Source organism: Sus scrofa, chromosome 16 (assembly GCF_000003025.6).
Source record: "Sus scrofa isolate TJ Tabasco breed Duroc chromosome 16, Sscrofa11.1, whole genome shotgun sequence".
In the NCBI taxonomy this organism is placed as follows: Eukaryota; Metazoa; Chordata; class Mammalia; order Artiodactyla; family Suidae; genus Sus; species Sus scrofa.
The window spans coordinates 54188696-54214282 of record NC_010458.4 but is presented as its reverse complement, the minus strand read 5'-3'; the positions used below and the strand labels follow the sequence as shown (position 1 = coordinate 54214282).

The window sequence follows — 25587 nt, the reverse complement described above, 5'->3', positions numbered from 1 at the left end:
CTTAGGATGTTGTGATAATTTCTGCTATACAGCAAAGTGATTCGGTTAAACATAGACACACAGCCGTTCTCATACAGGTTCTCACTACATTGAGTAGATTTCCCGAGCTATGCAGCAGGTCTACATTGACCATCCATTCCATATTCAGTAGTGTGCATAAGCCAGCCCAGGTCCCAATCCATAGCTCCGCTTAGGAAAGCACTATTCTTATAATTATAGTTTTATTATAAAGGACACAACTCAGAAACAGCCAACTGGAGGAGATATGCCAACTGGAAGAGATACGCAGCCAGCCCCCATCCTGAAGCTATCTAGTGGGCCTACCAAGACTTACTTTATTAGCATAAACCCAAAAGGGGCTCATTATGATTAAGAAAAGACATAGGAAATTCCAAGAGTTTTAGAAGCTCTGTGCCAAGAATTGGGGACAAAGACCAAACAAACATATTTTTGTTACTATTTTACACATGATTCCCAAATGGAAAACCAAAAGTACTTGACACAATTAGAACATTATTCAAATAAATACAATGAAAACAGAACAATGTTATTAAGTGCTTGCTGTAGTATCTGTCAAAAGTTCTGAGCCCAGGAACTTCTCTTTTTGTTAAAAAAAGAAATAACAAACATGAGAGAGGGGTTAAACTCACATGGCCATGAAACTGCAACTTTCTCCCCCCCTCCTTTATTTTCTTTTTATGCCTGCACCTGCAGCATATGGAAGTTTCTGGGCTCAGTGCTGAATCAGGGCTGCAGCTGCAGGCTCATGCCACAGCCATAGGAACACTGGATCCTTAACCCACTGAGTGAGGCCAGGGATCAAACCCACATCCTCACAGAGACTGAGCCACAAAGGGGAACTCCCCTCCTTCCCTTAAATAAAAGGGTGGGAGGAGAGTAGAGAAGAATTATAATATGGATCTCTAATACTTGACCTTGTATTTTTGTATACCCCAAACCATCTCATGTCCCATATGTTGTACACATGTCAGATTTGAGGGTACGTGGACCTAGGAACAGGGCTTTTTCACCAGAGAAATGGCTCTGGTTCTCAGTCTTAATGGGTCTGACCTCTGAGCCTTGCATGACAGCAGATGTTCATAACATTCCTGCTCAATGCGTGTCTCTTTGGTCAGAAATAACCGCACTTTTTTTAAAACCAGGAAGTGATTGGAATGATAACTTTTGCTTTGGAGAAATGCCTCTGGACCTGGGAGAGGAAACATGTCAACAACGAAGACCACCACCCAGTCCCTTCCCAGCTGGGTAGGGGCCAGGAGAGGCTCTCCGGCCATGGTCCTTGAATATGCTCGCTTGCCTTTAGCCCAGTTTGCCAAATAGATGTCCAAGCCCTTCGTTGCAGGTGACTGCGGATTGTTTCCTGTCTCCTAGGCCAGCAAAAAGGAGCGGTTCCTCCAGGTGCAGTCCATGATGTACGACTTGATGGAGTGGCGGTCCCAACTCCTCTCAGGAACTCTGCCCAAGGATGAGCTGAAGGAACTGAAGCAGAAAGTCACATCCAAAATTGACTACGGCAACAAGTAACCCCTCTTTCCTCCAAAACTATGCTTTCTTTCCCCACCCACCCCCTTTCTCCCTTTCTCCCCCTAAGAAGCTAGGCTTCATTTTCATTTTCATTTTATTTTATTATTAGAGTATATTGATTTACAGTGTTGTGTCAATTTCTGCTGTACAGCATAGCAACCCAGTGTGTGTGTGTGTGTGTGTGTGTGTGTGTGTATATATATGTCATATATACGCGTATACATTCTTTTTCTTATACCATCTTCCATCATGTTCTACTCTAAGAGATTGGACATGGTTCCCTGTGCTGTACAGCAGGACCTCATTGCTTATCCATTCTAAATGTAATAGTTTGCATCTACCAACCCCAAACTAGGTTTCATTTTTAGATGTGGGTTTGCCACTTTCTCTCTGGGAGAAGGCTGTTAACAATGGCTGTGCTTGTGTGCCTTTGTTATCACCCCCGTGGGACCTAGGGACAGGCAAGCGGAGAGAGGCTTGCTTATGCAGTGGTTATTAGCAGGCTAGAGATTTAGGACACTCATTTAACCTACTTCCAAGAGGCCGGTGAACACAGTCATGCTGGCTCACTTTCGGCTTAGTTGTCATTTTATTCCTGCATTTAAAAACTCTCCCTTAAATCCCAGTGTGAGACTTAATGCCCCTTCCCCCATCCTAAATTATCTAAGCCACATGCCATCAGCTAACTCAGAGGCACAGTTACAAAAGCCTTTCTTCAAAGGGGAAGAAGCAGAAATTCGTTAGAGTCTGAATGCTGTGAAGTTAAGGAGAATGTGAAACCATTTTTTTTTTTTTGAGGCAGAACAATGCATTAATAATAATAGTAGTGATAATAGCACTTTAACCAACACCTAATCCAAGCTTATTATGCACCAGTCTTAAGCCAAGTGTTTTACATCCATTGTCTTATTTAACTCTTATAACAACTCTATGAGGCATGCAATTTTAGTATCCTCATTTTTGCAGATGATGAAGCTCTTTAAGAGGTTACGTAACATGTTCAGTGTCACACAGCTAGTAAATGACTGAACCAGAACTTAGACCCAGGCTGTCTGGCTCCAGAATCTATGGGCCTCTATAGTGTACTGCTTGGATAGCATTTGAGAACTATGAAAGTCTCCCCTCCCTCTTGATTATGTGAATGTCCTCCAAATATCCTACTCATTTGTTTATTCACCCCTGCAACAAACATGTATTGAGCACTCATGATTGGCCTTATTTCCTGCTAGGTTTTTCAAAACTACAGAAATAAAAGTGTCCCTGTACACTAAGGGACCACAGTCCAGTTAAGAGTGAGCTACAAATAAACCATTGATATGTATTTTGGTAACTTTGATGGCTTAGGAAGAAAAAGTGTTCTTAATTCAGATTGGAAAAAGAAGTCAAGGAAGGCTTCCTGGAGGAGGTGACCTGAGGTAATTTCTGAGAGATTAAAAATTGTTGAGTAGGCTTAAAAAATAAGGGGAGGTAGGAGTGCATGAGGGAACATGGCATGTTCAGAGGACTGCAGAGTCGGTCGAAAGGCTGATATGAAGGGCCTGAGGGGGAAGTAGAAAGAGCCTATTCAGTGGGAATAAAAAAAGAAATTTTCCTAGCAGACAGGCTTCCTCGTCTTTGTCGCATGCACTAGGAAGATGATCCAAAGAGGAAAGTCAGTGGGTCCAACTTTACAGCTGCTTCCCAGCCCAGGAGCACAGCGCCTCTGCTGATTTCCCTGCTGATGGCTGGCAAGCAAGTTCAAATCTGCTTATCATGCCCATCATCCCAAAGTGGCAGAAAGAGTTTGCTCTGCAGCTGCTGCTACCATTGGCACAGTGGCATTTTAGCTGAGCATGGTCACAGCTGGGTTGCGGGAACTGAGGGAGTTTTGCCTCTTTGCAATAAGGCTTCTGTGATCTTCAGATGTTTCCTCATGGGGGCTTCTGAGAATAAGGGCCAAGGATGGAAGAGAAATGGTCACCACTCTTTGGAAGCCTCCCCTGATTTTTCTCGGGGTGGGTTAGGCCATTAGCACCCTGAACAGTAGTCATCTCCTTACTGGCTTCTCTCCTGTGCTATACCGGGAGCTCCTTTAAGGTGGGAGCTCCTTTAGTGACTGTGATTCATTTCTTTCTTTCTTATTTTTTTAAATGACTTTTATTTTTTTCCATTTTAGCTAGTTTACAGTGTTCTGTCAGTTTTCTACTGTACAGCAAGGTGACCCAGTCACACATACATGTATACATTCTTTTTTCTTTCTTTTTTTTTTTTTTTTTTTGTCTTTTTTTTTTTGCTATTTCTTTGGGCCGCTCTCGTGGCATATGGAGGTTCCCAGGCTAGGGGTCGAATCGGAGCTGTAGCCACTGGCCTACGGCAGAGCCACAGCAACGCGGGATCCGAGCCGCGTCTGCAACCTACACCACAGCTCACGGCAACGCCGGATCGTCAACCCACTGAGCAAGGGCAGGGACCGAACCCGCAACCTCATGGTTCCTAGTCGGATTCGTTAACCATTGCGCCACGACGGGAACTCCCATTCTTTTTTCTTACATTATCATGCTTGATCATAAGTGACTAGATATAGTTCCCAGTGCCACACAGCAGGATCTCATTGCTTATCCATTCCAAAGTCAATAGTTTGCATCTGTTAACCCAAAATTCCCAGTCCATCCCACTCCCTCCCCCTCCCCCTTTTCAACAACAAGTCTGTTCTCCATGTCCATGATTTTCTTTTCTGTGGAAAGGTTCATTTGTGCTGTATGTTAGATTCCAGATATAGGTGATATCATGTGGTATTTGTGTTTCTCTTCCTGACTGACCACTCAGGATGAGAGTCTCTAGTTCCATCCATGTTGCTTCAAATGGCATTATTTTGTTCTTTTTTATGGCTGAGTAGTATTCCATTGTGTACATATACCACATCTTCTTAATCCATTCATCTGTCGATGGGCATTTAGCTTGTTTCCATGTCTTGGCTATTGTGCATAGTGCTGAAATGAACATGGGGTGCATGTGTCTTTTTCAAGGAAAGTATTGTCCAGATATATGCCCAGGAGTGGGATTGCTGGGTCATATGGTAGTTCTATATATGGTTTTCTAAGGTACCTCCATAGTGTTTTCCATAGTGGTTGTACCAGCTTACATTCCCACCAACAGTGCAGGAGGGTTCCCTTTTCTCCACACCCCCTCCAGCATTTGTTATTTGTGGACTTATTAATGATGGCCATTCTAACTGGTGTGAGGTGGTATCTCATGGTAGTTTTGATTTGCATTTCTCTAATAAGAGGGATGTTGAGCATTGTTTCAAGTGTTTGTTGCCCATCTGTGTATCTTCCTGGGGGAAATGTCTCTTCAGGTTCTTTGCCCATTTTTCAGTTGGGTTGTTGGCTTTTTTTGATGTTGAGTTATATAAGTTGTTTGTATATTTTAGAGATTAAGCCCTTGTCAGTTGCATCACCCGAAACTATTTTCTCCCATTCTGTATGTTGTCTTTTTGGTTTTTTTATGGCTCCCTTTGCTGTGCAAAAGCTTGTTAGTTTGATTCATTTCCATGTGCTGGGCACAGGATCTGCCTGCAGTAATGCTGCATGAGCAGTAATGAATGAGTGGATGAATGGTGATGAAGGGAGAAGGGTCCTGACTAAGGCAGCCTCCCTCTGCAGCATCACCGAGCCCAGTGCTGTGCTTTCAGTTTCAGTCAATTGCCTTTGGGGAAGTGAGAGACACCCTTGGAGACTGAGGACGTGAGCTAAGTCCCCTCACTTCTTGCCTCGTTTCCCTGAAGTCTTCAGCTGGAAGTGAGAGAGATCTGGGTACCTTACGTTACTTCAGGCCTGGTGTGTTGGGGACTCAGAGCTCTGATGTGGGATGGGCAGTTTCATAAAAGCCAGGAGGCCAGATTTCTGGTCAGGGAGTCAGGCACAGCATGAGGACCACCAACCTCAGGCTGTGGAAAATCAGGGAAGCAGGATGGGGAACCAAGTCTTGGAGGAATGGTCAGAATCCTCCTGTTTCTTTCCTCAGTCATTCGGTTCCTTCATTCAGACATCAGATTTTCCTTGAAAACCGAGCATGCCCTGCGGGCACAGACATTTACAAATACAGCCGGTCTGTAGAACAACAACAAAAGGCAAGCAAAGAGAACTGATAGTAACTTCCTGAGGGCTTATTACCTACCAGGTACTGTTGTAAGCACTTTCCATGCATTAACCCAGTTAAATCTCAGGGCAACTCTATCAGGTAAGTACTATTATTCATTCCTGTTTCTTAGACAAGGAAACTGAGGCTCACAGGCTGATTAGGTCATTTTGCCCAAGATGCACTAGAATTTGAACCAGGTAGCTTGGCTCCAGATTTCAAGCACTTAACTACTGCATCCTACTGCCTCCCAAGGACTATGTGGATTAGTAAGAGAGAGAAGGAATCAGACACTTGAGTAGGAAGTCATGCATTTCATGAGATGAGGAAGCATGAAGAAGTTGGGAGGAGGCAGAAATGGGGGTTACACTTTCCCTGAATCGGACTGGCAGGAATTACTAGGTGAAGAAATTCAGAGAGAGAGAAGAGAGGAACTGAGAGATGAACACAAATACAGAGAGGCAGGTAGACAGGGGCTGGAATTTTGAGGGCCTGAGTGCCAGGTGGAGAAGTTCAGATTAGCCCACAGAGCGATGGTGACCCACAGAAAAAGCCATTTCTGTTTTCTTTACCTTAAAAATAATTAAAAAAAAAAAAAAACCTAAAAACACATACAGTGAGAGCTTCCTCTCCCGCCCTCATCTTGAGTTCATTTAATCGCTGTCTTGAACAGAAAAGAGCTGTGAGGCTACCTCCTGGGGAGAAAATGTCAAAATGCTCAGTTTTCCAAAATGAATGGTCTGCTGTCCTGTTGGGAAATAGCCTCTCCTGACCCTGGGTTGTGGGAATCCCATCAATCCTGCCCCTTGACTACTAAAGCTTCCATGTTTCAAATGAAACTGGTGGTGGACAAGCTGTTTGGTGTCCAAGGAGTGAGGAATCCTCAAATGATTCCTTCAAATCTCAAGATAGCTGGACCTGGGAGAATGTTTTATTCATACATTTTAGAACCAAATCTGCTTTGATAAATTTTGAAGAGAAAGAGTTAGAGAGATCTTGGCATTAAATTATGTATCAGCTGTTCTCCATCTTTTCCCAGGCCATGGGTGCCTCTGCTCAGCATTAGTTGAATGCCTTTATTCCCCCTCAGCATCGCCCGTTCAGCAGCAGCATGGCTGTGCAACATTAGGAGGCCCAGCTAGTTGGAAGTTAGTGTCCTAATGAATGTGGACAAACGAACGAACCTTAACTCCCTTCTGTTTGCATTCAGATAAGATGAGAACGCTGCCTCTTAATCCAGTTCTCAAATAAGAGATTAAAACATGGTCTCCATCACCCATCCTTGCTCCCCTTCCCAAATCTGGTGCTTGCTACTGGTGCCTAAGGAGGACCACTGTTGGCCTTCTCAGAAGGGAGCCCACTGCTCCCTGCCTTCTTTGCACGGACAACTGAGGTCCTCCATGTCAACATCAAGTGCAAAAGCAGCTTCAAGTTAGGCTCCCTCCTCAACAAAATACTGCTTCTAAGAGCCTCCCATCTAGAAAGTGTACCGTATAGCTTAAGACTACAGACTAGGATGCTTTTCACTAGCTATGTGACCTGGAGCAAATTATCCTCAGTCTTTTCTTTGTCTGTAAAATAACAGTACTAATAGTATCCTCATCTTTAAAATGGGGTATTAATAACACCTTCCACATAGACTTGTTAGAAGGGTTGAATGTGAAGAAATTAATGTACAGCTTATGGCAAGTACTGTGTGTTTGCTATTATTGTTAGTATTATTGTTACCAATCAGAATGGCAGATGCAGTTGAAACAAATCAATACCACACAGGGAAAATCTTGTGACCTGAAAGTCCCTAAAGAGCAGTCTATGGATAACAATGGTTGTATCTGAGATTTTTCCCCCCAACAACTATTTTCAAATTATCATTTATAAATGATACATGGATATCTTCTCTGCATATATAAATTACATACCATACTATATTATGTCGTATTATAGAAACATTAAATGAATAGAGGTAAAGCATGATTCTCCTTTGACCCTTCCACCTCCCAGGGCCCTACAGGTACACACAGTAGTGTTGGTAATTTGGTGCATTTTGACCAGACTTTTTTCTCTGTAAGTGACTCCAGTAGCGTACCTGGCTTGGTTTGTTTGTATTTCTTAAAGCACATTGTATACAGTTTTCCATGCTTAATTTTTTTCACTGATATATATATATATACCATTAAATATATATATATATATATATACCATTAAAGATATCAAAATGACATCATATTTTTAAAACCCTGCTAGATGGAATTCCATTACAGATCACAGTTTAGTCAGTTCCCCCTTTGAAAGAGATTTTAGTTTTTTCAGCACTTTGCTGATGCAACACACCTCCTTGTTCAAGTGTGATTGTTTCTCTAGGTTCACTATTGCAGGAAATGTGCATTAAAATTTTTATTAATACTCACGGCCACAAATACCTCTTAAAGCGACTGAGCTATACATGTGTGACTCCCAGCTGTGTACAAGGCTCACCATCATTCTAAGGGCTTCATCCTCCTTTGGTTTGTCCTCACCTCACATTTTTGCTCTTTAGAATCCTTGAGCTTGATCTGATTGTAAGAGATGAAGATGGAAATATCTTGGACCCTGATAATACCAGTGTCATCAGCTTGTTCCATGCACATGAGGAAGCGACTGAGAAAATCACAGAGCGTATCAAGGAAGAAATGGTGAGCTTTGTGAAACAGGCTTTGGTTAAGCAAGGCAGGCATTTAGCACATCATAAGCATAAAATAGTAAGCTAATTAACAAGATTATATATATATGTGTGTGTGTGTGTATATATATATATGTAAAATATGAGGAGTCGTCTGTCCTATGACCTGAGATGATTGGTAACCCCATACATTTTATTTTGTTTTTGTACATGGATCTTTGATTCATCCCATACCCACCTGACCGGTAGTTTAATGCCAGGTAAGTTTCCTGCTCTCACAGAGCTTTTATATTCCAGAGAGGAAAAAATAAAAAACGTAGTAAAGAGGTAAATAAATAAATGGATGAATCATTTTCAGATGGTGCTAAGTTTCCAAAAGGTGCTAAATGAAGGTTGTGTGAATCAGAGCGAATCAGGAGCTGTTTTAAAAAGTACTATCAGGAAAGGCCTCTCCCAGGAGTGACATCTGAGATGAAACTTGAATAATGCGAAGGCACTAGGCCTGGGAAGATCTGAGGACAGGATGCTCCATGCAGGGGGAACAGCAAGTGCAAAGCCTCTGAGGTAGTACTGAGTTCTAAATGCTCAAGGAGTAGAAAGTCCAGTATGGCTGGGGCATAACGAGAAGTGGAAAAGTGAGGGCGATGGTTTGGAGAGGTAGGTAGCTGGAGCCAGCTCTCATCGGACCTGAAGTGTCTTGGGAAAGAGCCAGGATGAATCTTCTTAATATATAGTGTTGGGTAGACTCTAGCACAATCAAGGTACAGAATTGTTACATCACCCTAAAATTTTCTTTAAGTTCCTTTGTAGTCAATCCCCTTTCCCAGCCCCAAGCCCTAGGAAACCCCTAATTTGCCCTATACTTTTGTCTTTTCTAGAATTTCATATGAATGGAGTCATGGTGTTTGCGTTTGGCTTCTTTTACTCAGCATGTTTTTGAGGTTCATATTATGTGTATTATGTTTTTTCCTTTCATTGATTTGCTATATGATTGACCACTTGCCAGTGGTATATATCATTGACCAGTTGTTGGACGTTTGGGTTATTTCCAATTCAGGGCTATCATAACTAAAAATGCTGTGAATATTTGCATACAAATCTTTGTGTGGGCACATGTTTTCATCCTTTTTTGGGTAATAATTGTTGGATCATATGATAAGTTTATATTTAACTTTTTGAAGTATTGCCATATTATTTCCCAAAGGGCTGTAAAGTTTTGCATTCCCATCAGCAATATATGAGTGCCATTTCTCTGCATTCTTATTGACACTTGATATTGTCATCTATCAACTTTAGCCTTTTGGTATCTCATTGTTTTTAATGTCTTTGCATGACTAGTGACTTAAAGCATCTCTCCATGTGCTTACTGGCCTTTACCATTTGTATTTTTTTGGATGTGTGAAGGGTTTGTTCATGTATCTTGGCTGTTTTAATTGAGTTGATTTTCTTATCATTGCGTTATAAGAATTCTTTGTATATTCTGGATACAAATTCTTTATCAGATATATATTTTGTAAATGTATTTTCTCCCAGTCTGTGTACCTGGCCTTTCATTTTCTTAAGTATGTCTTTCAAAAAGCAAAAGTTTTAGTTTTAATGAAGTCTGTTTTAAGCAGTTTTTTCTTTCATAGTTTGTGCTTTTTCTGACACTAAACTTATGAAGGCTGGGTCATTTGTGATTTTTCCCAGGGTCAAGGCCAAGAGAGTCAAAGTGACTTGGCTCAGGCAACAGAAACTTTGGCTGGAAGGCCTGTATGTAATGCTGAAATCTTTAGGCTTGAAACCTACATGATTCTTAATATCCCGGGCCATCTTTGTGTTGTGCTAAGTGGTGCTGGGCTAATTTTCTCCATTTTCCTCTTTTTTTCTTTCCACCTCTCAGTCAAAAGATCAGCCTGATTATGGAATGTATTCCCGGATCTCCTTATCCCCCACCCACAGCCTCTACGTTTTTGTGAGAAACTTTGTGTGCAGAATTGGAGAAGATGCTGAGCTCTTCATGTCTCTCTATGACCCCAACAAGCAAACCGTCATAAGGTAAGTGTGTTCAACATTGCCTGACTTCTCTGTATTTGGGAGGCTGGAGTTGGCAGAACTCAGAGCATCTTTCCTCCCACCATCACTTGTGGAGAAATTCCCACTTAGTGGAGAAACAGCCTAACAGATAATATGGAAATAACTTCCTTTAGGGTGTGGGGGTCAGGTAAAAAATATATATTACCACCATATTTTTTTTTTCCCAGAGTAGGGTTGTGGTTACACAGTAGGGTTTTGCAAACAGACTTTTGATTACTAGAAAACAACTAGAAATAACAGAATAACAAGGTAGCACGATAGAATAAAAATACTTAGTTTTAAAAGGAGAGTTAAGGAATGAATGGTGAAAATGCTGTATCCTCAATGGCAGTGACAGGCTAAGAGTGTGGGCATTGAACTCTGCATGAGTTCACATCATGGTCTCACCATTTTTTGTTAACCTTGGGCAAGTTGTTAATCTTTCTTGAGCCTGACTTTTCCATGTGCAAAATATGTGTGAACCTCACCGTCATTTCTTTCAGATTTTAAAGAGAAAAAGCACATGAAGCACAGGGCCTGGCACATGGTGCTCCAAGTGGCAGTGTAATATTATTGCTCCATTACTCAATTGTTCTTGGGAATGGAAAAAGTAAGGGAGCTTCAGGGTGCCTCAGCTCGAGGAAGGCAGAACTCTTTGGGGAGTTTCCAGAGAAAAGACTGATATACCTCCAGCCCCCACTGCCAGTTCTGGCCTCTGCTTATGGCTCAATTCGTCCTTTCTCCCAGGTGACCACTCCCTGTCCCCTCCAGTGGGGTTTTGATTCCAACACATGGTCTCACATTTGAGATCCCAGTTAACACATTAGAATGGAGTTGGAACGTGATCCCTCTGTTTCTATGGAGAAAATGATGTCTGACCTTGATTGTTTCGATGATTGAACAGGATAACGTACAATTCCTAGTGAATTATAAATTTTGCTTTAGAAAATAATGGCTCTCCTGGTGACATTGATGAAACATGGGGGGGCCATCCATCTAAGACCAAAGAGAGAAACAGAGGTCTGTACATGATCTCACATAATCCCTGTTACTCCATGTGATTTGGGTGAGAAAATGAGACTCAGGCAGGTCAAGGGACTTGACCAAAGTCACATATATTTATAAATGGCAGAGCTGAGATTTCTGCCCAGATCCATCCAACTCCAAAGATAAGCTATTTGCTGCTTTAGTTTATCACCAGGGTCGGAGATGTATCAAATGTCCCGAGTGGTTTTCACTGGGATCTTAGCACTGTTCCAGTGGAAAGTTTGCTTCTTTATAGCAAACTTAAATCCCTACTATTAAATAATCAGCCCAGCTCACCTGTCTAGGCCTCAGCAGACACTGTGAACAAGTGTTCCTGCTCCCTTAAATCTCACCTTGAGGTGGCTGTGTGTCATAGATCCCTTGCCATTCCCTGTCAGCTGCTCCCAAGGCACCTGTGACAAAGATCCTGAAAGCACTCTCTGCCTCTCAAATAACACAAGGATTCCTCATGGCTGAATTGACAAGGGTGCCTGGCCTACTGGCTCATCTAAGTGATGGATGGCCTGAACCAGCCCTGCGGAGGGAGGCAATGGATCAGTGAGATGGCAGCTCTGTTCCCTGATGTGCCACACCGAATCATGTGCTTGATGGGGCATGCCTGAGTGATGCCTCTGAGAATGCTGGAGACACAGAGAAGCCCCCAGGAGAGTGAGGGCTAAGGAGGAGGGGGACAAAGGGGCAGCATCCCCTCCCCAAAGAAAAAAACAAAAGAGTGAAAACAAGGAAAGAAGAGAGGAGGCATGTTACAGGAAAGGGGTAGGCAAAGTACTCCCCATATCAGACCCTGGGTGGCTGTTCTTTTCCTAAGAAACCAGTTTTCTCTGTTCCTGCTTCCCTAGCCAGGGTGCGCATACAACAGGCCACAGGTAAGTTAGGGCATCCTCAGTGTGGTCCAGATGTGGACTGGGGAGAATTTGGCTGGAATTGACCTTTCAATGTTGGGACGACTGATGGTCCGATTCCAACGGATGCCTGAAGAGGTCTGGTTTGGGAAACTTAAGGTAAATTTTGTGGACAGAAGGGAAGCAGCTCAGGCATCAGGCCAATGGGAAGGCTAATTTCCAGAAGGAGCTCAAGAAGGAGATGGAATCGTTCTCCCCCTTCCCCTGAGGAGGGTGTCATGGGAGGAGGTCTTGTTGTCTTGGTGCCAGGTGGGCCTTCAGATTTACCACCCAGATCTTCCTGGGCAAAGACAGATGGGGCCACCTCAGCCCTTTAAGTTGCTTTTCTTATTTATGATTCTATTTCCCCTAGAAGAAATGGCTGGTGCTTAATGTTTAGACCTAGCTGGCTAGTCCTCTACTGGGCATGTTCCATGTGATTCAGGGGCCAGGGAAACCCCTAGTACTTCACTGTGACAGTCCAGAAATGACCAACGGGAAATCATTTTGTAAATAAGTTTTTTTGGATGGAGACTTGTTGGCTTTTTGGACAGTGTGCTGAAAATTGTACTAAAAATTTTAGATCATACTGGAAAAGGAAAAAAGTACATTTAACTTTACTTTTTTTTTGGTCTTTTTAGGGCCACACCCTCAGCATATGGAGGTTCCCAGGCTAGGGTCCAATTGGAGCTACAGCTACCAGCTTATGCCACAGCCACAGCAACGCAGGATCCGAGCCACGTCTGCGACCTACACCACAGCTCACGGTGATGCTGGATCCTTAACCCACTGGGTGAGGCCAGGGATCGAACCCGCATCCTCATGGATGCTAATCGAGTTCCTTAACCGCTGAGCCACGGCAGGAACTCCTTAACTTGATTGCATTTTAACCACTGGTTAATCTGGGACTATCCTTCTTGCTATAACTTCCATCTCCCCCTTGAACTTTGCTCAGACCACTCTCATTAGTCTTCTAGAGGTGTGTAGAGAGAAAAGAACAAGACGTCAGAGAGAACAAGCCTGTAAAAAAGAAGGCAATTCCCTTAAACTTTGAGGAATTCTCTTTCTATGCCTTTTGGGGGCTGACTTGGTTTTTGAGCTTATTCTGTTTATATCTAATTCAAGATAATGGGCATTTATTTCAAACCAACGATAATGCTCCTGAATGGCATAGGAAACCCAGTGACTCAATCCAGCAAACTGTACTTAGCTTTTCTCAGTTAAAGAAGTGTTAGGCTTCTTGATCTCGCTGGTACAGCTAGATTGGCTAATGTGACCCACACAGGGTTGTGTGGATGGTTGTTAGAAGATGTGAGATAATAAATGATCAGGTGTCAGAACTGTGTGACTGCCGCTCATAACACCCATCAGTGGGTTTTCATTACTGATAGGATCAAGTCAAAATCCTTGAATGGCCGAGAAGATCTGCATGGTCTGGCCTCTCTATTTTTCTCCTACCACTTTCCCCTCCGTATCTGCTTTTTAGATGCAGCAAGCTCCATCCTGCCTCAGGGTCTTTGCATAGGTGTTGGCTTTGCCCAGAACCTTTTCCTTTCCCACTCTCTTTTCCTGATCAACTTTACATGGCAGATTTACATGTATTACAGATTTACATGTCAAATCCTCAGCAAAGACTTCTCTAAGCACCCACACTGGGCCTGGTTCTTCTGATATGCATTCTCACAACATCCCAGACTTTTCTTTATAGCACAATTGCACGTAAATCATTGTCAGGACTGCATTTAAATCATTAGTTAAGTGTATCTCAGGTAACAGCTACGGCCCTCTGTGACCCATCACAGTGTGACATTCCATTCAAGGAAACAGTCCTACATCCAGTGGATAATTTAAAATCATTCAAATCTTTAATTAATCTTGAAAGGGGGGTAGGGTGGAAAGGGCGAATACATTCTTAATGTCCAACAAAACATACAAAAATCCTTTGTCTCTCGGGTCTGTTACTCTGTCACTTCTCCAGAGAAGGCTGCTGCTCTTCAAAAATATTAGGCAGCTGGGTTAGAAGTTGCTTAGTGGATGGGAGAGGAAGCAGTTGTAAATACACACACGTTAGTACTTCCTTGCCCCTGCTTGTCTAACTCCAGTCTCCCCTATGGATTGTGATCTCTCGGAGGGAGGGACAGACTGGGAGGGTGTGTCTCAGATACTCCCATGTCCCCAGCAGCTAGCATGGTGTGAGGCACACAGCAGAGGCTCAGTGAATATTTTTATGGAATGACCGTGGAGACCCCGGGAGTAACGGGTCACCTCTTCTCTTCCCACAGTGAGAACTACCTGGTGCGATGGGGCAGCAGGGGCTTCCCAAAGGAGATCGAGATGCTCAACAACCTCAAGGTGGTCTTCACGGTACGTGTGCACTGTCCTCTCAGTACCAAGTCCATGCTCACCAGGACATGATCTTGGAGACCAGGCTGGTCAGGTGGTCAGGAAGGAGCGTGGCCTTGGTGCGGAGCTGAACCCCAGGCTCTCTGCAGAGATTCTGAGCAGACAGGGCATTGTGTGCCCTGAGGAAGCTGTGGGGGAGATGGGTCTTCTCCTTGCTCTTTCTCCCTCCCTCCCTCCCTCTCTCCCTCCGTCCATCTTTCTCACTCACATGCACACAATGCAGAGAACAGTGTCAACAAGCACAAGCCTCTCCCTGCAGTAACGTCCAGGTGAACTTGATACAGCAGCTCTTCTGATTTTCTGGTTAACTCATGGTTAACCCGAGTTTCTGCCTTCGATTCAGACCTTCTAAAACCCTTTTGAAATACTTCAGATTGAAAAAGGCCTCCCTAGAACATCGACTGCCTTGTAAAAGGGATATTCTGAACATGATTAAGTCATAGATAATTAAAAATCTTATGGGTCCTTGGGAGCATCTTTCTAAATACCAGTCCTCACTGGGTAAGACATATGTAGAAATGTTAAAGTCGGTTGCTATTTGGATGATTTCTGAGAGTGGACTGGCTTTTTAGTTCTGGAAAGGAGAAACAGTCTAAAGAAGAGATAAAGTTGTCATTTCCAGCAGCAACCCTTCTCTTCCTGTTTCCAGAGTGTGTTGAAGAGTACGATACTAAGATATCTAAGGATGTTGGCGTTTTCTGCAAGCATCTTTGGGGAGAAGAGCATTGATGAGGTTTTCCACTGTGTAGCCTGGGTTAGCAGGGAGATTATTACAGAGGAGGAGCCAGGGAGGGATTTGGGCATTGGCAAAAGTGATGGGTTTGATCCAGGAGTGACCGACATGCTAGATTAACCTACCTTGCTCCACAATAATTTTCTAGTTACAGCCCATTAAATTCTATGTCTTATGTTATATTACAATTAGATTGGAGTGCAGCTGATTTATTTTGCTTGTTATTCCCTGAAAAATGGGCCAGAGGCATGGAATAAGATCATAGATCCTAATTGCTTAGACAAAGTTTTCTTGGCATATATAAATGTGCCTCAGTGCTGTTTATCTATTGTGAGTTAGAAGGAGGAGCCTATTTATTTTCTTGATAAATAGAAGAGTCCCATGGGGCTTCCTGATTAAACCAGGAGACAGATGTTTCACGAGAGGGAGAGGGACAGGGAATCAATCAGTGGTTCATTTTGCAGAAAACCAATTCATGATGTAAACATGCAGCAAAGGGCATCATAAATTTGTGTCATTCAATAACAATGAGAATGTGATATTGCCTTCATGGAATTCTGCCCCTGCCACCACCTTTCCTTCTCCCAGCAAATGAACTTGAGAACCTTGGTTGACTGGCTTAACGGCTGACACTTCCCTCTCTTGAAATGATGGGACTCTTTATTTCGAGACAAGGAAAGTCATGGTGCTCTAGCTTCTTTTATTGATTCAAGAGCTACCCAATGAGTCAGTGGGTTAAGGATCCATCATTGCTGTAAGCCGAGGTAAAGGTTGCAAACGCGGCTCGGATCTGGCATTGCTGTGTCTGTGGCTATGACTGTGGCTGGCAGCTGCAGCTCAAATTTGACCCCTAGCCCAGGAACTTCCATATGCCACAAGTGTGGCCCTGAAAAGACAAAAAAAAAAAAATGCTACCCAATGAGTACCTGCTGTGTATAAGCTCCATGCTAGGTGCTGAGGATACAGCAGTGAGTAAGCTGATAGGCTCCTGCTCTTGGGGCCTGACGGGGGATTCAGAAAATAATTAAGTGCATAAATAAACAAGAGAGATGTCAGAAGGCGATCCATGTAACAGATAATTAAAACAGGGTGATGAGTGACGTGATGGTGTTTGACTGGGAACTACTTTCAGTTGGGCGTTGAGGTGATGTTTACATTAGAGATGAGATAAGACTTGGCAGGCACATGCCTTGCTGGCCTCATTTCTCTTGTGTCTGGATATTAACACTTCCTAGTTTCCTTTTGGGGGGCAGAGCCCGAGGAGCTGGCATGTGGGTTGATCCCACGGTGGATTTCCCGTCTGTCTGCTTTATGAGCATTCACCATCCTTGGCCCTATAAGAGGAAAGCGGCATATGCCGCAAGGTTCCCTAAGACTTTGCCCAGTGTGGGGGTTGCTGCTAACACATGGGGGACAATACTGAGCAATAAAAGAAGCGCTCGTGACTTACTAGATCGGGTAACACGTGTTTTAAGTTTTGTTGTCCTCACTCAGCTTCCCCAAATATGAGTTTTCTGAGACCAAAGTAGAAATGACTGGGAGATACCACAGATCGAAGCCTAGTTCTGAGACTGCCTGTTGAGACGCCCTCCAGAGAAGAACCTGTGCTCAAGTACTTTTACTTGCTTTCATAGTATTGAGATTCTCCTGTACCAGCTCTTAAAGATCTGGTGTCTTTGAGCAAGTGAGATTTTTTTCAAAGAGGGCTGGAATTACCTAGGAACCTTTGAAGATTATCTAGTTATTAATATGCTAGGGCTGTTAATCCGAAGTGCCATAGACGGGGTGACTTGAATGACAGATACTTATTTTCTCGCAGTTCTGGAGAGTAGAAGTCTAAGATCTAGGTGTAGGTAGACTTGTTTTCTCCTGAGGCCTCTCTCCTTGGCTTGCAGATGGCTGCCTTCTCCCTGTGTGTTCACATGATGCCTTCTTGTGTGTCTGTATCCTAAATGCTTCTTCTTATAAGGACACCAGTCCTGCTGGATAAGAGCCTACCCTAATGACCTCATTTTAGCTTAATCACCTCTTTAAAGCCTCTGTCTCCAAATACAGCCACATTCTGGAGTTCCCATCATGGAGCAGCGGAAATGAATCTGACTAGGAACCATGCGGTTGTGGCCTCGCTATCCCTGGCCTCGCTCAGTGGGCCTCGCTCAGTGGGCTAAGGATCTGGCATTGCCATGAGCTGTGGTGTAGGTCAAAGATGGCAGCTCGGATCTGATGTTGCTGTGGCTGTGGTATAGGCTGGCGGCTATTGCTTTGATTCAACCCCTAGCCTGGGAACCTCCATATGCCACAGGCATGGCCCTAAAAAGCAAAAATAAATAAATAAATAAATTACCCCCTCCAAAAAACCCCCAAACAGGTACAGTCACATTCTGAGACACAGGGGGGAGAGGGGTGGTGTTAGAACTTCAACATATGTGCGTGATTTATCCCCTAACATTTAGGAAGGAACCCCTCAGGTGGCAGGGCTTCTGTGGCTCTGGAATGCCTCTAAATGATACCAATCTAGGTATTTCAAAAATATGAAAAATCCTACTAGGAGAAGCGAAGTAATTAGGGATGCAGGTCATTATGAGAGAAGCAAGACTTGAGCTTTTAAGGATGGAAAAGATTTGGATATATAGAAGAGTAGCAGTTAAGCTTTGGAGGCGGATGTATGGACAGGGGGGCTTAGGAAGAAAGATCTAGGGTTGAAAGTGAACATTGTGTGTGTGTGAAGCCATAAGGAAATCTTTGTGTCAGAAATAGAGCCCTTGCATGCAGAGAAGAGTGGGAAATCAGTGGGATAGGATAGCTGGAAATATATTATGTCTAGGACTTTTCACATCCACTAGGGGAAATGAGCACTAACAGGGTAGGAAATAGGGAGCTGTCAACATCATTGTGGGGGGAGGAATGAAATAATGAACTTGGCTTCTAAAGCTGAGCTTTAGGGGGACTTCAGGGTGGGGTGGAGCAAGGCGTGAGTCAGGCCGGAGAAGAGGCTGTCCCCCCATCTGAATGTGAGATGACTGGAAGCTCAGACTCAGTTGCCAACTGGGAAAGGCAAGAAATGAGTGGAGGGGCCTCCTTAGTCAGAAAGCCCCCTCCTCTCCTACCTGCCCTCTCTCCTGGTCCCGAGAGGAGACCCTGGAGGGTGGGGAAGAGCCATCCATTCCGCCTTTGAAAGGACAACCTCTGTTATCAGTGAGGCTTCTCCCCAGAAACCGCAACAATAAGATGGTTAAATACATAGATTTATTTTAAAGATTTGGCTCATGTGATTGTGGGGGATGACAGGTTTGAAATCTGTTGGGCTGGACAGCAGGCTGGAACTCAGGGAAGATTTCTATCCTGTAGTCATGAGACAGAATTCCTTCTTCTCTGGGACACCTCCTGTTTTGCTCTTAAGACCTTCAACTGATTGGATGAGGCCTACCTGTGTTATGGAAGGTAATGCCCTTTACTTAAAGTCAACTGATTGTAGATGCCAATCAGACCTACAGAATACCTCACAGCAACATCTAGACCAGGGTTTGATCAAACAACTAGGCAGCGTAGCGAATCCAAGTTGACACATAAAATGAAACCACCACAGCCCCAAGCAAGAAGTCATGGACCATGTTGAGATCATGTCTTGCACCCAAAGACTCTGCACACCCCACCCTCTTCCTCCCACAGTGAGAGGATGGGGATGGAGTCTTTGCCGGGGCCCTGGTTCTGGTGTCAGCTGAGAGGCTGTGCCCAGTGTCTACACCAGTCTGAGGATTAACACAGAAGAAACACAACTATTCTCTAGGGAAGCCAGGCCCAAGCTTCTCTGCTCTGATGCCAACAACATGCCCTGACCTTCTTTCCCCAGCTGACTATAGCTGGAAGCAAGTCCTGGAACACCGAAGCTTTTAGATTTGAGCAGGGCGGTCAGATGCTGTGGTGGTCCAGGTGGCTTTCCCACCTGTATGTCTCTGGATGGTGAAAGAAATGCATTGTGGTGGTTAGATGGATGGACTTTGAGGTCAGAGCAACTGGACTGAGTCTCCATAGACTAAGGTCATGTCCTCGGGGAAGCCTTTTATCTTCTTTGTGTCTCAGTTTCCCTATATAAAATGGGGCTGCAGTAATAGTATGAATGCTAGTCCTTCAGAGAATTGTTAAGGATTAAATAAGAGGACGGCATGTGAGATGCTTGGCACAGTGCTAGAGATGTCAGCACAGTTCACCAGCCTCAGCCTTCTTCCTTCTGCGCAGTTGGGTGCACTTCCCTGTTCCCCCTGCAGTTAGTGTGGCCACATGTCTTGCTTGGCCAGTGAAATGGGAGCGGAAGTGAGGTGCGTCTCTTCTGGGTGAAAGCTTTTTTTTTGGTGGGGGGTGTGGGGGGCTGCACCTGTAGCCTATGGAAGTTCCCAGGCTGGGGGTCAAATCAGAGCTGCAGCTGCTGGCCCATGCTGCAGCCCTGGCAGTGCTGGATCCAAGCTGCATCTGCAAACTACACTGAAGCTCACAGCAACGCCAGATCCTTTACCCACTGAGTGGGGCCAGGGATCGACCCTGCGTCCTCATGGATACTAGTTGGGTTTGTTACCACTGAGCCTCAGTGGGAACTCTGGGTGGAAGCTTTAAGAGCCAGTAAGTGATTTGCCCCATTCCCTTCTCCTGCCCTGGGCACAGTGGATGCACCTTGTGTGACGAAAAAGATCACCCATCAGCCCGGGGCCCAGAGTGTGTGAGCAGGTGGAGCCCAACCCATCTGCACTGGACCTGTAGGCTGAGCTGGAAGTAAACCTCTGTTGTGTTAGGAGCTCTGAGATATCGGGGCTGTTTGGTGCCACCACACCCCAACCCCGAGTGATGCATGTACTTGAGGTGCTCGGTAAATGGTAACTGTTGGGATTTTCCCCTCTTCCTTTGGCCTTTTCCTTCAGGGGTGCTGAGCAATGACCAGCTGGATGGAGTCATTGGTAGAAAATGCTCTTTTTTGGATTGGCTGGCATTTCAGGGACTCCTGCCTACATAACCAGTGTTGTACCTCTGTCCTTCTCTTCCCATCAGTTTGAGGTGGAAGAAGCAGGACTGAGCACAAGTCCTGTCACTCAGTTTCCTTTCCAAGGCTCCGTGTGAAATGCATGTCGTAGCTTTGTTTTCCGCCTTTCCCAGGACTAATCATATGCTAAGTGCGCCTCCCAGAACTTACTATTACTAGATTTCCATCTTTTTGTTCATTAGATACATGTTGTGTAACTATCCCTTTTCTGCCCTACAGGATCTTGGAAACAAAGACCTCAACAGAGATAAAATTTACTTGATTTGTCAAATAGTCCGAGTCGGGAAGATGGATCTTAAGGATACAAACACAAAGAAATGCACACAGGGACTGAGGCGGCCCTTTGGGGTGGCAGGTAATGACACACCACACAGCACTGACTGTCACTAGAGAGCACATTTTATACAACGGCGTTTTAAAGATGTTTTCTTCTTTCCCTCCCTCTCCTCCTTGCCCTCCCCCCTCAACAACTTCCACCCTAATACCTACATTTCTGGGGACTAAATCAAAATAATTGGTGACTGGATGACTGGATCCAGATTTATGAGGGAGACAGTGAGTAATGGAGTCCCCATGTCTGGAGCAGAGCACTGGGACCTCGGCACAGCCTGAGCCGTTGGGCCTCTGCTCCCTGGCTCCGTGAAAAGGAAGAACAGTATGGGTGGGATCCGATTATGAGGAGCAAATCATTTTTAAAAAAAGAATCCAGGACAGGAAATGCAGTTACCCGGAATGAGTCACCCACCACACATCTAAATTCCGGATGGAAGCGGACATTTGGAGAGCTGGCATAACGGCACGAGGCTGCTTCCGAGCTACAGCACCTCCGGATTTCTCTCCCAGCTTTTGTTCTCCTGGGGGTTTCCAGGACTTCATCATCCTTGCCCCACTTTTAAGGGTTTTTGTTATATTTGACTATCACTTGCACGATTATTTACCTAATTTATTTTCTTTTAATTAACCTACTTTATTTAAATGAAAGCATTTAAAAGACAGTTTAAATACCTGTGGAAAGAGCAGTTTGATGTGCTAGTTTTACCTCTTTTATGAAAATAGAACATTTTAGTCCTGTCCCATTTTTAATCGCTGTGGACCATACCTAAACCCGGTGTTTCAGGTTTCTCACGTCACGAAACCCTGGTCTTCTGTCATCACAAACCAGCTGGCTCTCCAGAGAGTCCCCTGGCACTGCTCATGAAGTGGTAGAGTGGAATAAGTTTGCTTATACTGAGCTAACTGGTGTGTCAACTGGGCATTATTGCCAGCAAGTCAGCTGGGTGATCTTGGACAAGTATTTCCCCCAGGGCTTTAGTTTCAGTATCTGCCAAATGAGGGACTTGGACTAGTTGATCCATGACCTGCTCTATGTGCCTGATTCTGTATGAAGGACACTGCTGACATCACAATGTCCCTGTTAAGGCAGTGAGGATCCTTCAGCCTTATTGCAGAGAGTGTCTTTGTCTCCAACTGTATTTGGCTCTCTTTGGGTTTCAGGTAATAGCAATCTGATGTAACTGAAAGGTTCAGAGATAGATAGCTTCAGGCATAGCTGGATCCAGGAACTCAAATAAATTTACATCTCTCTAACTCTTAGCTCCTAGGTCCTCTTGCTGGCTTATTCTGGAGGTGGCTATCCAATTAGTTGCTCACATGTAGGCAAGCTGTTACAGGCTTCATCTTACCAACTTAGCAGTCCAGGAAAAGAGAGTACCTCTTTTCCATTAGTCTCAGCAGAAGCCGCAGGAGCTGCAATATAGGTCATGCGCTAATCCCCAGAGAACTTGTTCTGATCAGGGGGATGTGGTTCTCTGATATCCAGGCCATATGAACAAATCTAGAGCCAGAGGGAGGTTGTCAAATCATGCTCGCTCAGAATGGGTGATGGGGGGATCTGAAAGAATGGATGCTGGTCAGGTTCAAATAACAGTTTCTCCTCCTTCCCTCAGCTCCCTACCTCCCCTCTCGAGCTAGAAGTAGTCACGAGTTGATTGTTACTCAAGTAGTTTCCACTCTTGACTGGGGCCTGGAGTGTTTGAGGAATTTCACGTTACTAGGGTTTGGCTCTGTTTGGCTAGCATGTCTCAGTGCCTGCCTGTCTCCCCACCCCATTTCTATAGTCTCTGCTTTCATGCATGAATTCTTCACCTTGGTTATGCATTTTTAGTGGCTCATTTGAGGAGGGGTTTCAGAAGATCAGGACCCCTCTGGAAATGCGGGGTTCAGGGAGCCACAGAAGTGTGTCTGTGCCTATGAACACGTTTATGAAAAGAGAGTGAATAGATCTTCAGATCCCACAGGGAGTTCCTGTGCTTGGGTTTTGTCGGCATAGTAGACATCCAGTACAAATCTGTCAGTCCCAAATCTGATTGCTTAATTCCATGGCCTGGCTCTGACTCTTTCCTCTTGACTTCTGCTGAGCCCCAGGCTCCTGATGTTCCCTGGCTGCTGGCTTCCCAGCCTAGTTTGCCCCGAGGCCTTTGCCAGGTGCTGCCTGGGATGAGCCCTTGCTGTCTGTGTAGCGGCGTGCTTGCTTTTTCAGGCTTTCCTGTCTCAGCCTCCTGCGCTCCAGTCTCATCCCATTGTCATCCCTTCCTAGGAGGAGGAGGGCTTAAACCATTAATTCACGTCTCTTCTTTTCCTAGTTATGGATATAACAGACATCATCAAGGGGAAATCGGAGAGTGATGAAGAAAAGCAGCACTTCATTCCTTTTCATCCGTGAGAGATTTTCCATTTCTTTCCATTCTCTGAAACCACACCCTTTCTGACTGAGGGCCACTCAAAAGCAAGGGGAGCTGGTTCCCCGAGTTGATGGTAGCCAGGTAGGACCTCCTAAGAGGAGGGCAGGTTGAGAATGATGGTTTCTGTGCGAGGCATTCACAATCAAGCAGCTTTTCACCTATTCATTCGTCAGATGTAATTTACTCAACAGACTTTGACTGAAGGCTGGCAGAAAGCTGGGCCTTCTAGGGATGGGGTGTGTGGTGGTGAATGAGTTCGACATGGCCCTATCTTCAAGAAACTTATATTTAGATGGTGAATTAAGTAGGTAATCAACAAAAGATTAATGCATCAATTACAAGTATCACAGGGACCAGGAAGCTTTGAAGCAGCAGCATAGCAGGAGCATATCACAGGGAATCAGAACCTAGTTCCCGTGGGCACAAATAGCCGTGATTGAGAGGAGCGTAGCAAGGAAGGCAGATGTCCTTTCCTTGATCAAAATAACTTGAGAAAACAGGACCCCCAGTTTGAGAACGTTGTCCTCATTTATCTAAGGAGGACGATGTTTTGTTACAGAAAATGAGGTCACTGACTCTGATTAAGCCATGTGATTAGGACTTAGCATGAGCAGCTAAAGCCTTTGCCACCTCGCTGAGAAGGTATTCATTTTTGAGGGCTTGGGAAATCCTTCTTTTTTAAGAGTCTTCCTAGGAGTAAAAATGGCCTCTACTTGTAGTATCGCAGCCTTGGCACTCCCCGCATTTCAGAGCCATGTTGCTTTGTGAGAAAGAGAGAGGTGCTTCTTGATGGCATGCATGCTCTCTGAGCTGACATGCAGGCTGGCTTTTCATCTAAGGTTTGTGGAGGGGCTGGGCAACTTTCTGGAGCCCCTGGAACCACAAGGTGGGGGCCCCATGAAGGTACCATACAAGCATTTTGTGCTCTCTTTTCCTTTCCAGGGTGACCGCTGAGAATGACTTCCTGCACAGCCTGCTGGGCAAAGTCACAGCCTCCAAAGGAGACAGTGGCGGGCAAGGTACAGTGCCAACAGGTTAAGCGGGTTGGCCCGACTTCAGCTTAAGACCCCTGGACTCTGAGGCAAACAGACCAAACTCTTAAACCCTGGGAAACATAGCCTTCCTTCCAGACAGACCTGTGTGAAGAATGGGGGCATGTGATTGACAGAGCTGGAAACCACATCTTTATATGGGAAGCAGAAGGGAGGCGTGTGCTAGTGCCTGAAGGAAGGAATTGCTACCTCCTGGCCATCTTCTGTGTGTCAGGCACTGTGCAGTTTCCTTGTTTGATTTCATCCTCCCCACAATCCTGTGAGGTCAGTAGTGTCAACCCCACTTTACAAAGGCTGGGTTTAGAAGGGCGCCATGGTCTGACGAAAGCTGACCCTGCTAGAAGTACCGGTGGGATGCAAATTGGAGGTGTCTTGCTCCAGAGCCCCTCCACATTCAGCCTTCCATCCTCCCCCAGGGCCGAGTCACAGCCTCTTTAGTCACTTGTCTCTGCTTCTGTGGTCTCCTCCCGAGAGACCAGGGGATGAGATGACAGGGGGGCGAGGCGGAGAGAATACCTTGCCTCTTCACCATGAGCATTGCCTTCCAGGCCTCTGGGTGACCATGAAGATGCTCGTGGGCGACATCATTCAGATCCGCAAGGACTACCCACACCTGGTGGACAGGACCACCGTGGTGGCCAGGAAGCTGGGCTTCCCGGAGATCATCATGCCAGGTCTCCCTTCCCCTCCGGGGCAGGTTGGGAGGTGGCCCAGCTAGTCGGATCCATTTTCTTTGTAAAGGGTCAAAGCAGTAGGCTTTTCTCCATTTCTCTCCCTGAAGGTAACCACTGAAAGTGACTGTTAAATCTCCAAAAATCTTCTATGCCTTCTCATAATAGACACAAATACATAAATATACACACATGCACTTTTCCTCCCACAGATGGAATCACACTTTATATACCATTACCTGATAAACTTTACATGATGTTCCGCAGCTCACGTTATCACTTAATAATTTATCACAGACATCCTTTCCGCTTTACTACGTGTGGAATAATTTCACTCTGTCTGGGGTGAATAATGTCATTCTCTTAAATTGTACAGCTATTATTTTATTGCCAAAAGAGTCCACGATCATTGTAGAATGAACAGCATGAAAAGATATAAAGTGAAATTTTAAAAGCTGTCTCAAATCTTTATCTCCAGAAGCAACAACAGCTATACATAGTTTCCAAATGTGTATGTAATAAAAGAAAATAAATGAGCTTCTATAATAACACTCTTTCGAAGCTTCCCTCTTGGCCTTAACCTTGAGTCTGGGACTTGTGTCCGCAGTCACTCTCACTGACTTAGTCCTTCTTTGCGCAGCTGAATGGTGGCTTA

At 44.8% G+C, this 25587-nt stretch overlaps 1 protein-coding gene across 4 annotated transcripts in view; it reads left to right on the top strand.

Moving 5' to 3' along the window:
• The window catches only part of DOCK2 (dedicator of cytokinesis 2), a 405461-nt gene that overhangs the window by 34426 nt on the left and 345448 nt on the right, over positions 1-25587 (top strand). For all 4 annotated transcript variants that reach the window (XM_021076635.1, XM_021076633.1, XM_021076634.1 and 1 more), the window contains exons 6-13: positions 1393-1541; positions 8198-8333; positions 10203-10357; positions 14586-14667; positions 20688-20823; positions 23111-23186; positions 24152-24228; positions 24810-24935. In XM_021076635.1, the coding sequence (XP_020932294.1) occupies positions 1393-1541; positions 8198-8333; positions 10203-10357; positions 14586-14667; positions 20688-20823; positions 23111-23186; positions 24152-24228; positions 24810-24935 (937 nt within the window). The remainder of the gene's footprint in view (positions 1-1392; positions 1542-8197; positions 8334-10202; positions 10358-14585; positions 14668-20687; positions 20824-23110; positions 23187-24151; positions 24229-24809; positions 24936-25587) is intronic.